Source organism: Vulpes vulpes, chromosome 11, assembly GCF_048418805.1.
Source record: "Vulpes vulpes isolate BD-2025 chromosome 11, VulVul3, whole genome shotgun sequence".
In the NCBI taxonomy this organism is placed as follows: domain Eukaryota; kingdom Metazoa; phylum Chordata; class Mammalia; order Carnivora; family Canidae; genus Vulpes; species Vulpes vulpes.
In genome coordinates, this window is record NC_132790.1 from 28,595,903 (window position 1) to 28,611,197 (window position 15,295).

The following is a 15,295-nucleotide window of genomic DNA, read 5'->3' on the forward strand; positions in this document are numbered from 1 at the left end:
TTATATTACTTGCTTTTGATGTATAGAAATGCCTCCTTTTCAAATGTGTCTTAAAAATATAATATTCAAATGAAAGTTTCATTTAAACATGTTTGACATATCATTAAAATGTGTTTGCAATTTTACAAAATGAGGTGAACACTGTCAAAAAAAGTTACTTTGGGGGTAGGATGAGACTTCCTTTATATTTTATCACAAATCTCAAAAATTCCACCATTTTGAGAGTAAGAAGAAATGGTAGGAATGAGGGGAAAAAAAAACCCCCAACATATAGGAAACAGTCCAGGAAGGAAGAAAATCAAGACAGTATGATACCCTGGAAGCCAAATTAAAAGTGTTTTTTAAATGAGGGAGTAGGGCAGCCCCGGTGGTGAAGTGGTTTAGCGTCACCTGCAGGCCAGGGTGTGATCCTGGGTACCCGGGATCGAGTCCCACGTCAGGCTGCTTGCATGGAGCCTGCTTCTCCCTCTGCCTGTGTCTCTGCCTCTCTCTCTAAATAAATAAATAAATAAAACTTTAAAAAATAAAATAAAATAAATGAGGGAGTAATTCAAATGCTAAGAGGTTAACTCTTCTCATGTTACTGAGATATAACTGACATGACATTGTATTTGTTTGGGGTATATAACATAATCATGATTTGAGGTTGATTTTTTAAATGATTTTCTTTTCTCTAAAGAAATTTTATTTCCATATGGTTCTTTATTCCTTCTTTTTCTTTGCTAATACAACCTGTTTAATGAGTGTCCACAATTGTTTGAGATACTTTATGATAGCTGCCTTAACATCTGTTTCTTTTGGGGGTAACATCTATTAATTACCTTTTCTCATTCAAGCTGAGATTTTTTTGTAGGTTTTGGTATGATGAAAACTTTGGATTGTACCCTTGGCATTTTGATGAGCTCCTCACTGCTATTTAAATTTATTTTAGCAGTCAATGTACTTAGGCACACATGTTCTGGCCATTTATGTGGGCCATGGTTTCAAAGCCAGTTTAGTTTTCAAAGGTTTTGCTGTGCTTTTCTGGCCTTTCCCACCATATGCTAGCCAGAAGTAAATCTAAACCTGGATGGTATTCCAGACCATCGTTCAGTTATCAAATCTTCTGCTGTGTTGTTTCTGTAGGGTTTCATGTATGGGTTACATAAAGGTCTGCCCAGGATTTTATACACAGGTTTTAAAAATCCCTTTCTCCAGAATAGCAGTTCCTCAGATAACGGAACACAGAATTACCATATGCCTCAGCAATTCTACTTCTGAGTATATACCCGAAAGAATTTAAAGCTAGGTCTAAAAAATGTATTTGTAGACTCATGTTCATAGCAGCATTAGTCCAGATAGCAAGATATGGAAGTAATCCAAATGTCCATCAGCATACGGATAAGTAAAATTTGTTATATACATATAATGGAATATTATTCAGCCTGAAAAGGGAAATTATGTCATATGCTTTAACATGGATGAAACTTGAGGGCATTATGCTAAGTGAACAGTCACAAAAAAGAAAAATACTAAATGATTCCACTCATAAGTGGTATCTATGGTAGTCAAAGTCACGGAAACAGAAAACAAAATGGTGGTTACCAGGGGCTGAGGGGAGAGAGAAAAGAGGAGTTTTTTTTCCCTTTAATCCCAAAATAGTTAACATACAGTGTAATATTAGTCTCAGGCATACAGTATAGTGATTTAGCAATTCCATACATCACCCAGTGCTCATCACAAGTGCACTCCTTTGTCCTCATCACCTGTTTCACCCATCCTTCCACTCACCTCCTCTTTGGTAGCCAGAAGTCTATTCTCTATGGTTAAGAGTCTCTTTCTTGGTTTGTCTCATTTTTCCCCCTTTGCTCATTTGGCTTTTTCCTCTAAATTCTATCTATGACTGAGACCATATGGTGTTTGTCTTTCTCTGACTCACTTACTTCACATAGTATTATTCCTTATAGCTCCGGCCTTATCATTGTAAATGGTAAGATTTAATTCTTTTTTGAGGCTGAATAATATTCCATTGGATACTTATACCACATCTTCTTTATCCATTCATCTATTAATGGTCACTTGGGCTGCTTCCGTAAGTTGGCTACTTTAAATAATGCTGCTATAAACACAGGGGTGCACATATCCCTTTGAATTAGTGGTTTCTTTTTTGTATTTTGGAGGTAAACACTCATTAGTGCCATTACTGGATCATAGGGTTGTTCTAGTTTTAAGTTTTTGAGGAACCTCCATACTGTTTTTCGCTGTGGCTCCATCACTTTGCATTCCCACTAATAATGCACAAGTGTGGGGCAGCCTGGGTGGCTCAGTGGTTTAGCGCCACCTTTGGCCCAGGGCGTGATCCTGGAGTCCTGGGATCGAGCCCCACATCGGGCTCCCTGCATGGAGCCTACTTCTCCCTGTGTCTCTGCCTCTCTCTCTCTCTGTCTCTCATGAATGAATGAATGAATGAATGAATGAATGAATGAATAAATAAATAAATATCTTTAAAAAAATAATAATGCACAAATGTCACTTCTTTATATACTTTCCAGCACCTGTTGTTTCTTGTGGTTTTGAGTTTAGCCATTCTGACAGGTGTGAGGTATTATCTCATTTTAGTTTTGATATGCATTTCCCTGGTGGTGAGTGATGTTGAGCATCTTTTCATGTGTCTCTTTGCCATCTGGACATCTTTGGAGAAATGTCTGTTCATGTCTTCTGCTCATTCTTTAATTGGATTGTTTTTTGATGCTGAGTTTGCTGGTATTTTTTGAGAATTTTTGCATCTATGTTCATCAGAGATATTGGCCTGTAGTTCTCCTTTTTTTGTGGTCTCTTTATCTGGTTTTGGTGTCAGGGTGATACTGTCCTCATAGAACGAGTTTAGGTTTCCTTCTATTTTTTGAAATAGTTTAAGAAGAACAGGCATTAAGTCTTCTTTAAATGTTTGGTAGAATTCACCTGTGAAGCCATCTGGTCCTGGACTTTTGTTTTCTGGGAGTTTTGATTACAGATTCAATGTCCTTGGTAATCAGTTCAAATTTTCTATTTCTTCCTGTTTCACTTTTGGTACACTATATGTTTCTAGGAATTTCTCAATTTGGGGGAGTTTGTCTTATTTGTTAGCATATAGTTTTCCATGATATTCTCTCAAAGCTGTTTGTATTTCATGTTGTTGGTTATTTCTCCTCCTTCATTGTTGATTTTGTTTGAGTCTCCCCCTACCCTGCCACCATTTTTTTTTGGATGAGACCAGTTAGAGGTATTTCAATTTTTTTTTATTTTTTTCAAAAACAAGCTCCTGGTTTCATTGAATTGTTTTATTGTTTTTTAAGTTTCGATATCATTATTTCTGCTACAATCTTTTATCATTTCCTTCTCTGCTGGTTTTAGGTTTTGTTTGTTGTTCTTCTAGCTCCTTTAGGTATAAAGTTAGGTTGTTTATTGGAGATTTTTCTTCCTTCTTGAGGTAGACCTGTATTGCTATAAATTTCCCTCTTAGAACGGACTTTGCTGCATCCCAAGGATTTTGGACCATTGTGTTTTCATTTTCCTTTGTTTCCATGTGTATTTTTTACTTCCTCTTTGATTTCTTGGCTGACCCATTCATTGTTTACTAGCATGTTATTTAACTCCCACGTATTTGTGTTCTTTCCAACTTCTTTCTTGTGGTTGATTTCTAGTTTCATAGTACTGTGGTCAGAAAAGATCCATGGTATGACTTTGTCTCTGAAATCGTTGGGGCTTGTTTTTTGGCCCAGCATGTTATCTATTCTGGACACTGTTCCATGTGCACTTGAAATGAATGTGCATTCTTCTGTTTTAGGATGGAATATTTCTTTTTTTTTTTTTAAGATTTATTTATTTATTCATTCAGAGAGAGCAAGAGAGAGGCAGAGACACGGGCAGAGGGAGAAGCAGGCCCCATGCAGGGAGCCTGATGTGGGACTCGATCCCGGGTCTCCAGGATCACACCCTGGGCTGAAGGCAGCGCTAAACCGCTGCGCCACCGGGGCTGCCCAGGATGGGATATTTCAACTATATCTGTTAAATCCATCTGGTCCAGTGTGTCAATATGAAGCCACTATTTCCTTGTTGATTTTTTGTTTGGACGATCTATGCATCAATGTAAGCAGGGTGTTAAAGTCCCCTACTATTATTGTATTACTATCAATTAATTTATGTTTGTTATTATCTCTTTTATATATCTGGGTGATCCTATGTTGGGTACATAAATACTTAAAATTGTTGTATCATCCTCTCAAATTGTCCCCTCTATTATTACATAATGTCCTTCTTTGTCTCTTGTTACACTCTTTGTTTTAAAGTTTGTTTTGCCTGATATAAGTAACAAGCCATAAAAGACTCTTAAGGATAGAGAACAAACTGAGGGTTGATGGAGGGAGTTGGGGGGGTGGGGATGAGCTAGATGGGAGAGGAGTATTAAGGAGGGCACTTGTTAGGATGAGCACTGGGTGTTATATTTAAGTGATGAATCACTGAATACTACTCCAGAAACCAATATTGCACTGTATGTTAACTATCTAAAATTTAAATTAAGAAAAAAAACAGTAATTTTTTAAAAAGAAACAAAACAGGGATCCCTGGGTGGCGCAGCGGTTTAGTGCCTGCCTTTGGCCCAGGGCGCGATCCTGGAGACCCGAGATCGAATCCCACGTCGGGCTCCCAGTGCATGGAGCCTGCTTCTCTTTCTGCCTCTCTCTCTCTCTCTCTCTATCATAAAAAAACAAACAAACAAAAAAAAAAGAAACAAAACAAATGAACAGAGAGGAAAAAAAAAGAGACAAACCAAGAATCAAATTCTTAACTATAGAGAACAAACAGAAGGTTACCAGAGAGGAAGTGGGTGAGGAGATAAGTGAAGCAGGTGAAGAAGATTAAGAGTACATTTAACACAATGAGCATGGAGTAATATATAAAATTATATATATTACTGAATCACTACATTGTACACCTGAAACTAATATTATATGTTAACTACACTAGAATGAAAATAAAATGATTTTTAAAACATAAAAGAAAATTTATTTTGTCTAAGTATTGCTCCTCTGGCATTCTTTTGACATCCATTTGCATGATAAATGTTTTTCCATCCGCTCACTTTCAATTAGCAGGTGTCTTTAGGTCTGAAATGGGTTCTGTGTAGGCAGCATATAGGTCTTTCTTTTTGTTTTCAATCCATTTCGTTACCCTATGTCTTTTGATTGGAGCATTTAGCCTATTTACATTCAAAGTAATTATTGATAGATATGTATTTGATTTTTTGTTACTGGTTGTTTTTGTAGTTTTTCTGATTCTTCTCTTAGGCTTTCTTTGCTGGTTTTCTTAGTGACATATTTGGACTCCTTTCTCTTTATTCTTTGCATATCTATAGTGGTTTTTGATTTGGGGTTACCATTAGATTTGTATATAACATCTTCACCATATAGCAATCTATACTAAGTTGACTGTCACTTAAATTCAAACTCATTCTTTATTCCTTTTTTCCCATTTTAGGTGTATGGTACCATATTTTACATCCTTTCATTTTGTAAATCCCTTGACTAGTTTTTTATGGAAATACGTTTACTGTTTTTGTATTTCCTACTTTCCATTCTCTTACAGTAAAGGGTCCCCTTTAATATTTCTTGTAGGGCTAGTTTAGTGGTTATGAACTTCTTTAGTTTTTTCTTTTGAGGAACTTTTTCCTCCATTATGAATGATAGGGAAGAGTGTTCTTGGCTGTTGATTATTCCCTTTCAGCACTTGGAAGAGATCATGACACACTCTTCTGGCTTGCAAAGCTTCTGCTTAAAAATCTCATAAACTTACAGGGTTTCTTTTGTATGTAACTGTTTTCTTTTGCTATTTTCAAGACTTTTTTCTTTATCATTACTTTATGCCATTTTGATTACTATGTGTCTTGGGATGGGTACTTTGGTTGATTTTGTTGAGGGATCTCTGTGCCTCCTGGATCTGAATACCGGTTTCCTTCCCCAGATTAGGTAAATTTTCAGCTCTTAATTCTTCAAATAAATTTTCCACCCCCTTTTCTCTCCTCCTTCTGGGAACCCTATAATGTGAATGTTATCGTGCTTTTTTTTTTTTTTTTTGTTATCGTGCTTGATGGAGTCACTGAGTTCCATAAGTTTATTTTTGTTTTCATAATTATTTTTTCCTTTGCTTTCTATTACTGTCTTCTAATTTATTAAATTGTCCCTCTGCTTCTTTCAAGCTGCTATTTATTGTGTTCTTCAACTCTAAATGGTTCTTTGTTTTCTATCTGTCTTCAGGGTCTCACTGATACCTTCCATTCTTTTCTGAAGTCCAGTAAGCATTTTTATGATCATTACTTTAAATTCTCTATCAGGGGATGCCTGGGTGGCTCAGCAGTTGAGTGTCTGCCTCCACACACGGGGCATGATCCTGGGGTCCCAGAATCGAGTCCCATATTGGGCTCCCTGCGTGGAGCCTGCTTCTCCCTCTGTCTGTCTCTGCTTTTCTCTTTCTGTCTCTCATGAACAATAATGTCTTTAAAAATAAATAAATTAATTAATTAATTAATTAATTCTCTATCAGGCATGTTACTTATAGGTGTTTCGCTAGGTCTCTTCCTGTGATTTTTGTCCTGTTCTTTCATTTGTGACATATTCTTCTGTCTCCTCATTTTTCCTAGCTCTGTTTCTGTGGGTTAAGAAAGTCAACTACATCTCTTATTCTTCAAAGGAGTGGGCAGGATGTGCACTTGTAAATCAATTTTGTCCAGTTTTTTGGGGAGGTACTTTTTTGTAATTCTTGGGGGAAAAAAGGGTGATTTGTGCTTACTTCATTTCATCTGGAACAGAAGTTCCAGTAGCTGTACTTGATACTTTTGAACTCTCAGGATCCTCTTACCTCTTCGTAGTTAACCACATTTTAACACTTAGTAATTCTGGATATTACATTTTTCTGTTAAAATTACTGATATGGTATTTGTGTCCTGACTGGACTCTAACTGATACTCAATTTTTGGTAATGATAAAGCTTAGGGTATGACCTATTCATGAATGTGGATAGTGCCGGTATAAGCAAAGAAACTGAGGGGTTGGAAGGATCACCTACATCAAAGTTGAGGCCACAGAAGTAACAGAAGAGAGAAAGGCAGTATGCCAGGACCTCACTGACTCAGCACCTTTACCACATTATGCCATGACCACAAGGCATTTCAACAAATGAACCCAGGTGCTCTGATAGAAATATCCACAATATTCAAACATTCTGCATCAAACAATTGTCATTGTTGGGTAACATCAAAAACCCCAGTCAGGAGTCAGGAAATCTAGTTCTAATTCTGGATTTATCATGTAAATTCTAGCCTTATGACTTTAGTAATACATTTCCCTTATTTGAATCTAGGTTCAAAACACATTTCCTCATCTGTGAAATATAAGGTTCATTTTTCTTGTTTCCCCCTTAGAAGGGCTGTGAAGACAGTTTGTACACACCACATTATCTAATTATGCCCATGCTACAGATTAAGCCTTTCCACTTCCAGTTGCTGAGGTATACAGGTTCTACAGCAAAGCATGTCTTTGTGTCCTCACCCCTGCTCTGATCCAAATTTTCTTTTGTTTTCCCTTGGACACTGCTATAGTCCACCACCCAACTCCCTGACATTTCTCCCTCATACACTTCCTGATGAGCCTTTCTAAAACAATATGGTAATATGTTCTCTAAAATCTACCGCAGCTGCCCATTACACATTTAGGGATCTCCATGATCAAGCCTCAGTGAGCTTTACAGCCATACTTCTTCTTCACATAGCCCTCTCCTGTCCCCAAAGCATATCACTTTAGGAATCCATACAGGAAAAAAAAAAAAAAAAGGAATCCATACAGGTTATTGATGATCTACAAACTTATTTCTCATTTAGATGCCTTTGAATAAACTGCTGCCTCTGCCCAGCATACCTTCCTTCTCCATCTCTGTTAAAATATTTTTCTCTCAAGGCAATTTAAACACATTTCTGAGGACATAGATCTTTTTCACACAATAGGTTGTGAAAAAGTGGAGGCCTTTTCCTCCACTGAGGTTCAACTGCATCAGACTTACTCTTCCCTGGAAGGAACTAACCACAAATGGTTTTATACTGTGCTTGTAAACATGCCATGCCTCCTTCACTGGCTGGGAACATCTCTTAGGCAGGGCTACATCTTATTTGCCTCTCTCTAGCACTTAACAAGAAGGCCTGGAATATAATAGGTGCCCAGGGAATGTTAAGTAGATTGCTAAGATTGTACATGGGGTTAAAATGTCAACATGGTTTGCGATGAAGACAAACCTGAATTATGTATGGAGACCATATAGTACATGTTATGATTTATGAGACTATGTTTGAGAATGTAGGGGTACAGATGTATGGTTTGTAAAGAAGTGGTGTGTGTATGTGCTTTGTGTATATGTGCCACATAAACACAGTAGAAACTTCCCGGGGCCTGCCCTCTCTACAACTTGGGCCATGCTGGTTGTCTTCCACAGCATTGGTCTTATCTCCTCCCCACCTCTGCCCATGCTTTCCTACCTTAAATGTACATCACTCTCCAGCCCATAGGCCCCTTGTTCAACAGCTTTCTCAAAGGCCATCATGGTATTCTCAGGCCCCAGCTGTGAAAGAAAAGAACATTAGTCCCTATACCTCAGTATCTCTCATCCTAATATCCCTTTTATGGCTGGGAGAGAGCCCAGTAATGAAAAGGCTTTAGGAAGATAAGTTTGGATCTCTCAGCTCTTTTTTCAAAGAGCCTGCCTATATTCTCCTCTACCCAATCTGATTCCAGGACTTTGCTCATGTGAGGCAATACACTGGGCACAGTACATAAAAATAAATTAAGTCAGGTGACTTGGGTTCAAATACAACCTCTATAATTAACTCCTTATTCTTGTCATTTCAAGCTAACCCTTTTTCCTTTCCATGGGTTCCCAGGGTTTTGAGGTCCCATTCTCATCCCCACACCCCATGCATACCTTTACTCACCATGTTCAGACCTACCATGGGTGCACCTCTATGTCCAAAGAAGTCTGGCTTGGGTCCCAATTTACCCTCCTCCTGAATGCAGGGAGAATGAATCCCCAATGGCACAACATAGAGACATAAAAGGATGAAGAAAAAAGGCAATCCAATAGCCACCTGTAGAGCTGAAAAAGTCGGGGGAGAAGTGAGAACAAAGCAGAAGAGGAATGGAGAACCATCTCAAGCAACCAACTATCACAGCAGCAGTCAGTAAGTACCCAGTCTATTGGTTTAATTAACTCTGTGGACTGGCTGATTTACTATTTCTGTCACACCCTTATTTATTTTCAGTGATTTGAAAGTATAGGATTATCCAAATACAAGCATTATTGTTAAGAAAAGATTATTGGAACTGCAAATTTATAAGGGAATAAACTGTACAGGAGGTAGGATGAAGATAAAATATTAAGGAATACCCTCTCAGGAGGATGAGTAGTTTGGCTGCTTCTAAGAAAGCCCTGAAATCTGGAAAGCCTAAAATGTCCATATTTAAGGCAGTGCAATATAGTGGAAGGAGCCCTAGATGACAGAAATCTTAGTTCAAAGCCAGAGTCTACCACTTTCTAATTGTGTAACTAAGAACATATTGCTTAACGTCTCTGGGTTTTCATTTTCTTCATTCTTAAAAATGGGGCTATCTTGCTACTAAAATCTACCTCATAGAATTGATAGGACAGTGATGAGTTATACTAAGTAATCAATAAATATGAGGTACTCATTCTTCTCTCTCCTATACACACACACACAACACACACACACACACACACACACACACAATATCTGCTGTCACTGGCCATTTCAACACTATTTTAGACCTCTGAGAATTTTACCCATTTGCACATTTTTAAAAGTTATCACTTAGGCTCCAATCACTTGCAAATCAAGATCTCCAGCTCTAACCTCTCAACTTTGTGATTATATTACATCTCTTGGTTCTTTCTCTGTTATTGTGTGCCATCTTGTATCTTCTGACTCTAGCTAAAATTCAGGAAATGAAAAAGAGGTCATTATCAACCCTTTAAGATCCTGCCCCAGAAATATTGCCTAAAATTCACTTCCACCTACTCATACACACATGTACAACTATCAATGGCAAAAGTAGTCAAGCTAGTCTTTCTTTTGCCTGCATCCTTCCACAAGTCAGGAACCAAACACTCCTTATTTAACTAAGAGTAAAAAGAGAGATGTATAGAAAGGAAGATTCTAGTTTTTTAGTAAAGATGCTGCAAGATAACTTCAGTCTCAAAACAATTCAGTAAACAGCTGATTCTCTTTTGTTTCCATATTAGGAATGGAGAGGAAATCAGTGGCAAAAGCAGACATTTCTGTCAGTCAGGGACTCACAGGAGACTGCTTTGAATTACTAGGAAGGAACCAGGGACATCTGGACCTATCGTAAGTTCATTCCTTGAAACTAGTAATACTTGATATAAACTAAAGGAATTGTGACTTGTACAAACATTCTGGTCAAATAAAATGTACCTCTATTCTCACCCCACCCTCAATCCATTCCCAGACAATCTGTAACAACATGGAGAAAATTCTTATTATTCTAGAAGAATCCCTCTTTAGAAGGAGACTTGTTAAGTTAGAGAAATGCTGTGACAGACCACAAATCGTTATTAAGTTCAACCACAAAGAGCATGTAGAAGTAACAAGCTAAACAAATTTCAAAAAGGTATAGTGGTGGCTATCTGCCAAACTTGCATTTTGCTAAGTGTAGAAAACAAGCTAAAGTCAGAGCTGAAAGAATCAGGCAAGGTTCCACCCACATGACATACCTTCTTCTTCCAAATGGATCAAGTAGAAGGCCACAGGCCAGGAAAGGATAACCATCACAGTTATGCTGCTCAGGTGTATGTAAGGAGCAAAGACCTGGGAGATAGCCAAAAGTTAGGCTGAACACATCTAGACAGACAGTGCTAGACCTATAGGATGATGCTTACCTGAAGTGACAGCCCAGCTGTCAGCCACCTGTCTCGCCAGAACTTGCATAAAATCCAGAGAAAAAATGAGCCTATCATAATCACTATCAGAATCACGATCTGGAGAAACAGAAAGAATTTCTTGACTTCCAGACACTAGAACTGAATCAGAACTGTTGTTGGGAATTTTATGTGTGTCTCAACAATGTCAGGGATCTCATTTCCTCATCCTTTTAATCTAACAACCTCGCAAATCTCCAATATGGAATGGATCCAATCACTTACCTTCTTTGTGTATAAGTCTTTGCTGGACAGCATGGCTGGAAAAAAATCACTCAGCTATGTAGTTTGACGCCTTTACTGCCTCAGCTGAGCCCTCAATATTGCTAAGCATCTCTCAGCTTCAACAATGGCCATACAATGGCTCACTACATTTTTTGTAAGAATCAACAAAATCACAAGTAAATCGTACTTTCTAATTACCTTTTCCATGTATGTCTTCCCCAAAGACTGTAACATTCATGGTATCAAGGACACTGTTTATGATTATATCCTTACTGCCTTGCAGAATGTTAGGCACATGGTAGGCATCCAATAAATATTTGTTGGACAAAGGGAAACAAAATCTGCTTGCCAGAACACTACACACTTCACAAAGAAAAAACACTGAGACCAAGAAAACTCAAATGAGATTTTCTCCTTTATTTTTTTAAAGATTTTATTATTCATTTGAGAGAGACAAAGAGAGCACACAAGCAGTGGGGAGGGGTAGAGAGAGAAGCAGACTCCCTGCTGAACAGGAAGCCCAGAGCAGGACTCAATCCTAGGCCCCTGAGATGATGATCTGAGCCAAAGGCAGACACTTAACCAAATGAGCTACCCAAGTGCCCCAAGTTTTTCTCCTCTAAATGTATAATTTTTCTACATCTGTGTTGCCCTCTAAAGAGTACTTAGTTACCGCCTTTCCATTATCCATTAAAGTAATTGAATCCATAATTAAACCTTCTCATAAAATACCTCCAGGCTTTGCTGGCTTAAATGGCTAATTTATCAAACATTTAAGGAATAAATATTTCCAATCTTTAACAAACTCTTCCAGAGAATAGAAAAAGAGGGAACACATTCTAACTTGTCTTACACAGCCAACAAAACATTCACACCCAAACTCAACAAGGACAGGACAAAAAAGAAAAAGTACAAGCATACCTCAGACATAACTGCAGGTTGAGTTCCAGACCACCACAGTAATTACAATAAAACAAGCCAGATGAATTTTCTGCTTTCCCAGTGCATTTAAAGTTATGTTTATACTATACTGTAGTCAATTAGTGTGCAATAGCATCATATCTTTAAAAGCAACGTACATACCTTAATTCAAAAATACTTAATTGCTGAAAATGTTAACCATTATCTGAACTTTCAGTGAGTCATAATGTTTTTGCCAGTGTAAGGCCTCAGTGTTGATGGCTGCTGACTCATCAGGGTGGTGGTTGCTGAAGGCTGGGGTGACTGTGGTAATTTCTTAAAATAGGATAACAATGAAGTCTGCTACATTGGTTGACTGTTCCTTTCATGAATGATTTCTCTGTAGCATGTGATGCTGTTTGACAGCATTTTACTCACAGTAAAACTTCTTTCCAAATTGCAGTCAATCTTCTCAAACCCTGCCACTGCTTTACCAACTAAGTTTACATAATATTCTAAATCCTTTGTGTCACTTCAACCATTCTCACAGCATCTTCACCAGCAGATTTCATCTTAAGAAAACATTTTGCTCATCCATAAGAACTGCTCATTCAAGTTTTATCATAAGATTACAGCAATTGAGTCACATCCTCAAGCTCCATTTCTATTTATTTATTTATTTATTTATCTATTTATTTATTTATGATAGTCACACAAAGAGAGAGAGAGAGAAAGAGAGAGGCAGAGACATAGGCAGAGGGAGAAGCAGGCTCCATGCACCGGGAGCCCGACGTGGGATTCGATCCCAGGTCTCCAGGATCGCGCCCTGGGCCAAAGGCAGGCACTAAACCGCTGCGCCACCCAGGGATCCCTCAAGCTCCATTTCTAATTATAGTTCTCTTGCTATTTCCACTATGTCTTCAGTTACTCACTCAAGTATTGAACCCTTCAGTCTTCCCTGAGAATTGGAATCCACTTCTTCCAAACTTCTGTTCATGTTGATATTTTGACTGCTTCCCACGAACCACAAATGTTCTTCAGGACATCTTGAATGTTGAATCTTTCCAGAAGCTTTTCAATTTACTTTGCTCAGATCTATCAGAGAAATCACTATCTGTGGCAGCTATCACCTTATAAAATGTACTTCTTAAATAATAATAAGGCTTGATAGTCAAAATGACTTCTTAATCTATGTGCTACAAAATGGATGTTGTATTAGCATGCATGAAAACAACATTCATTTTGCTGTACATCTCCAGCAGAGCTCTTGTGTGATCAGGTATATTGTCAATGAGCGGGAGAAAATTTTTTTCTGAGCAGGTTGTCTCAATAGTGGGCTTAAAATATTCAGTAAACCATGGGGATCCCTGGGTGGTTCAGCGGTTTAGTGCCTGCGTTCAGCCTGGGGCATGATCCTGGGGTCCCAGGATGGAGTCCCGCATTGGGCTCGCTGAATAGAGCCTGCTTCTCCCTCTGCCTCTCTGCCTTTCTCTCTGTGTGTGTTTATCATAAATAAATAAATAAATAAATAAATAAATAAATAAATAAGTAAATAAAATCTTTAAAATATATTCAGTAAACCATATTACCATTCAAGCTTTGTTGTTGCATTTATAGAGCACAGGCAGAGTAGATTTTGTGTAATTCCTCAAGACCCTTGGATTTTTGGAATGGTAAATGAGCACTGGCTTCAACTTAAAATCACCAGCTGTATTAGCCCCTAACAAGAGAGTCAGCCTGTCCTTTGAAGCCCGGCACTGACTTCTCTCTAGCCATTGAAGTCTTAGATGCCATCTTTTTCCAATACAAGGATATTTTGTCTATATTGAACATCTGTTGTCAAGTGTAGCCACCATCATGAATTAGCAAGATCTCCTGGATAACCTGCTGCAGCTTCTATATCAGCACTTGTTGCTCCACCCGGCACTTTAATATTATGGAGAGAGCTTCTTTCCTAAACCTCATGAACCATTTCCGCTGGCTTCCGAATTCTCTTCTGCAACTTCCTCACCTTCTCTTAGCCTTCAGAGAATTGAAGAGAGTTAGGGCCTTCCTCTGGATTAGGCTTTGACTTAAGGGAATGCTTTGGCTGGTTTGATTTTCTATTCAGACCACCAAAGCTTTCTTCTTATCAGCAATGCTTTCTTGCCATTCTTGTGTTTGTCGGAATAGCACTTTTGATTTCTTTCAAGGACTTTTTCTTTGCATTCACAGCATGGCTGTTTGGTGCAAGAATGCCTAGTCTTTAGCCTATCTCAGCTTTTGATATGCCTTCCTCACTGAGCTTCATCATTTCTAGCTGGTGATTTAGCATAGAGATGTAACTCTTCCTTTCACTGGAACACTCAGAGGCCACTGTAGGGCTATTAAGTGGTCTAATTCCAATATTGTCTAATTCCAGTGTTGTCTCAGAAAATAGGGAGGTTTGAGGAAAGGGAGAAAGAAAACAGGGTACGACCAGTGGGTGGAGCAGTCAGAATATACACATTTATCAATTAAGTTCACCATCTGACATGGTGGTGGTTCATGGTAACCCAAAACATTTACAACAGTAACACAAAGATTCTTGATCACAGATCATCACAACAAATATAATGACAATGAGAAAGTCTGAAATACTGTGAGAATTACAGAAATGTGATACAGGACACAACGTGAGTAAATGCTGTTGGAAAAATGGCACCAATGACTTGCCGGACACAGGGCTGTCACAAGCCTTCAATTTGTAAAAAACAGTATCTGCAAACTGCAATAAAGTGAAGTACAGTGACATAAGGTATGCCCGTATATGCCAATCTCTCCTATGTACACAGATGCAAAAATTTTAAGTAGCTTATTAACAAAACAGAAGCGTCCCAACATAAAGGTTTAATTGTCAAATCAAGCTCACATGAATCTCAAACTGTTCTATAATCTACCCAACACCAAACTTAATAATGATTCAAAGGATTCGGGCAATTAGAAGGTACATATAAAACATTTTCTCTTGGAGAAATGTCAACCCGTCATATGCAGTTACTCATAAAAAAGTCTTTCCCCTTCTATATTAGGATACATTTGGGTCTTGGGACTTAAAACATGAGGTGTGTTTTCTTTTAATTGAAATATAGTTGACTCACAATGTTGCAAAAGTCTTAGGTGTACAACACAGTGATTG

The 15,295-nt window shown here is 38.1% G+C and overlaps 1 protein-coding gene across 1 annotated transcript in view; it reads right to left on the reverse strand.

Moving 5' to 3' along the window:
• The window catches only part of GDPD4 (glycerophosphodiester phosphodiesterase domain containing 4), a 115,348-nt gene that overhangs the window by 77,227 nt on the left and 22,826 nt on the right, over positions 1 to 15,295 (reverse strand). The window contains exons 5-9 of the mRNA XM_072725333.1: positions 10,975 to 11,073; positions 10,810 to 10,903; positions 9,929 to 10,006; positions 9,008 to 9,153; positions 8,540 to 8,622 (exon numbers count right to left, since the gene is read on the reverse strand). Coding sequence (XP_072581434.1) covers positions 8,540 to 8,622; positions 9,008 to 9,153; positions 9,929 to 10,006; positions 10,810 to 10,903; positions 10,975 to 11,073 — 500 coding nt within the window. The remainder of the gene's footprint in view (positions 1 to 8,539; positions 8,623 to 9,007; positions 9,154 to 9,928; positions 10,007 to 10,809; positions 10,904 to 10,974; positions 11,074 to 15,295) is intronic.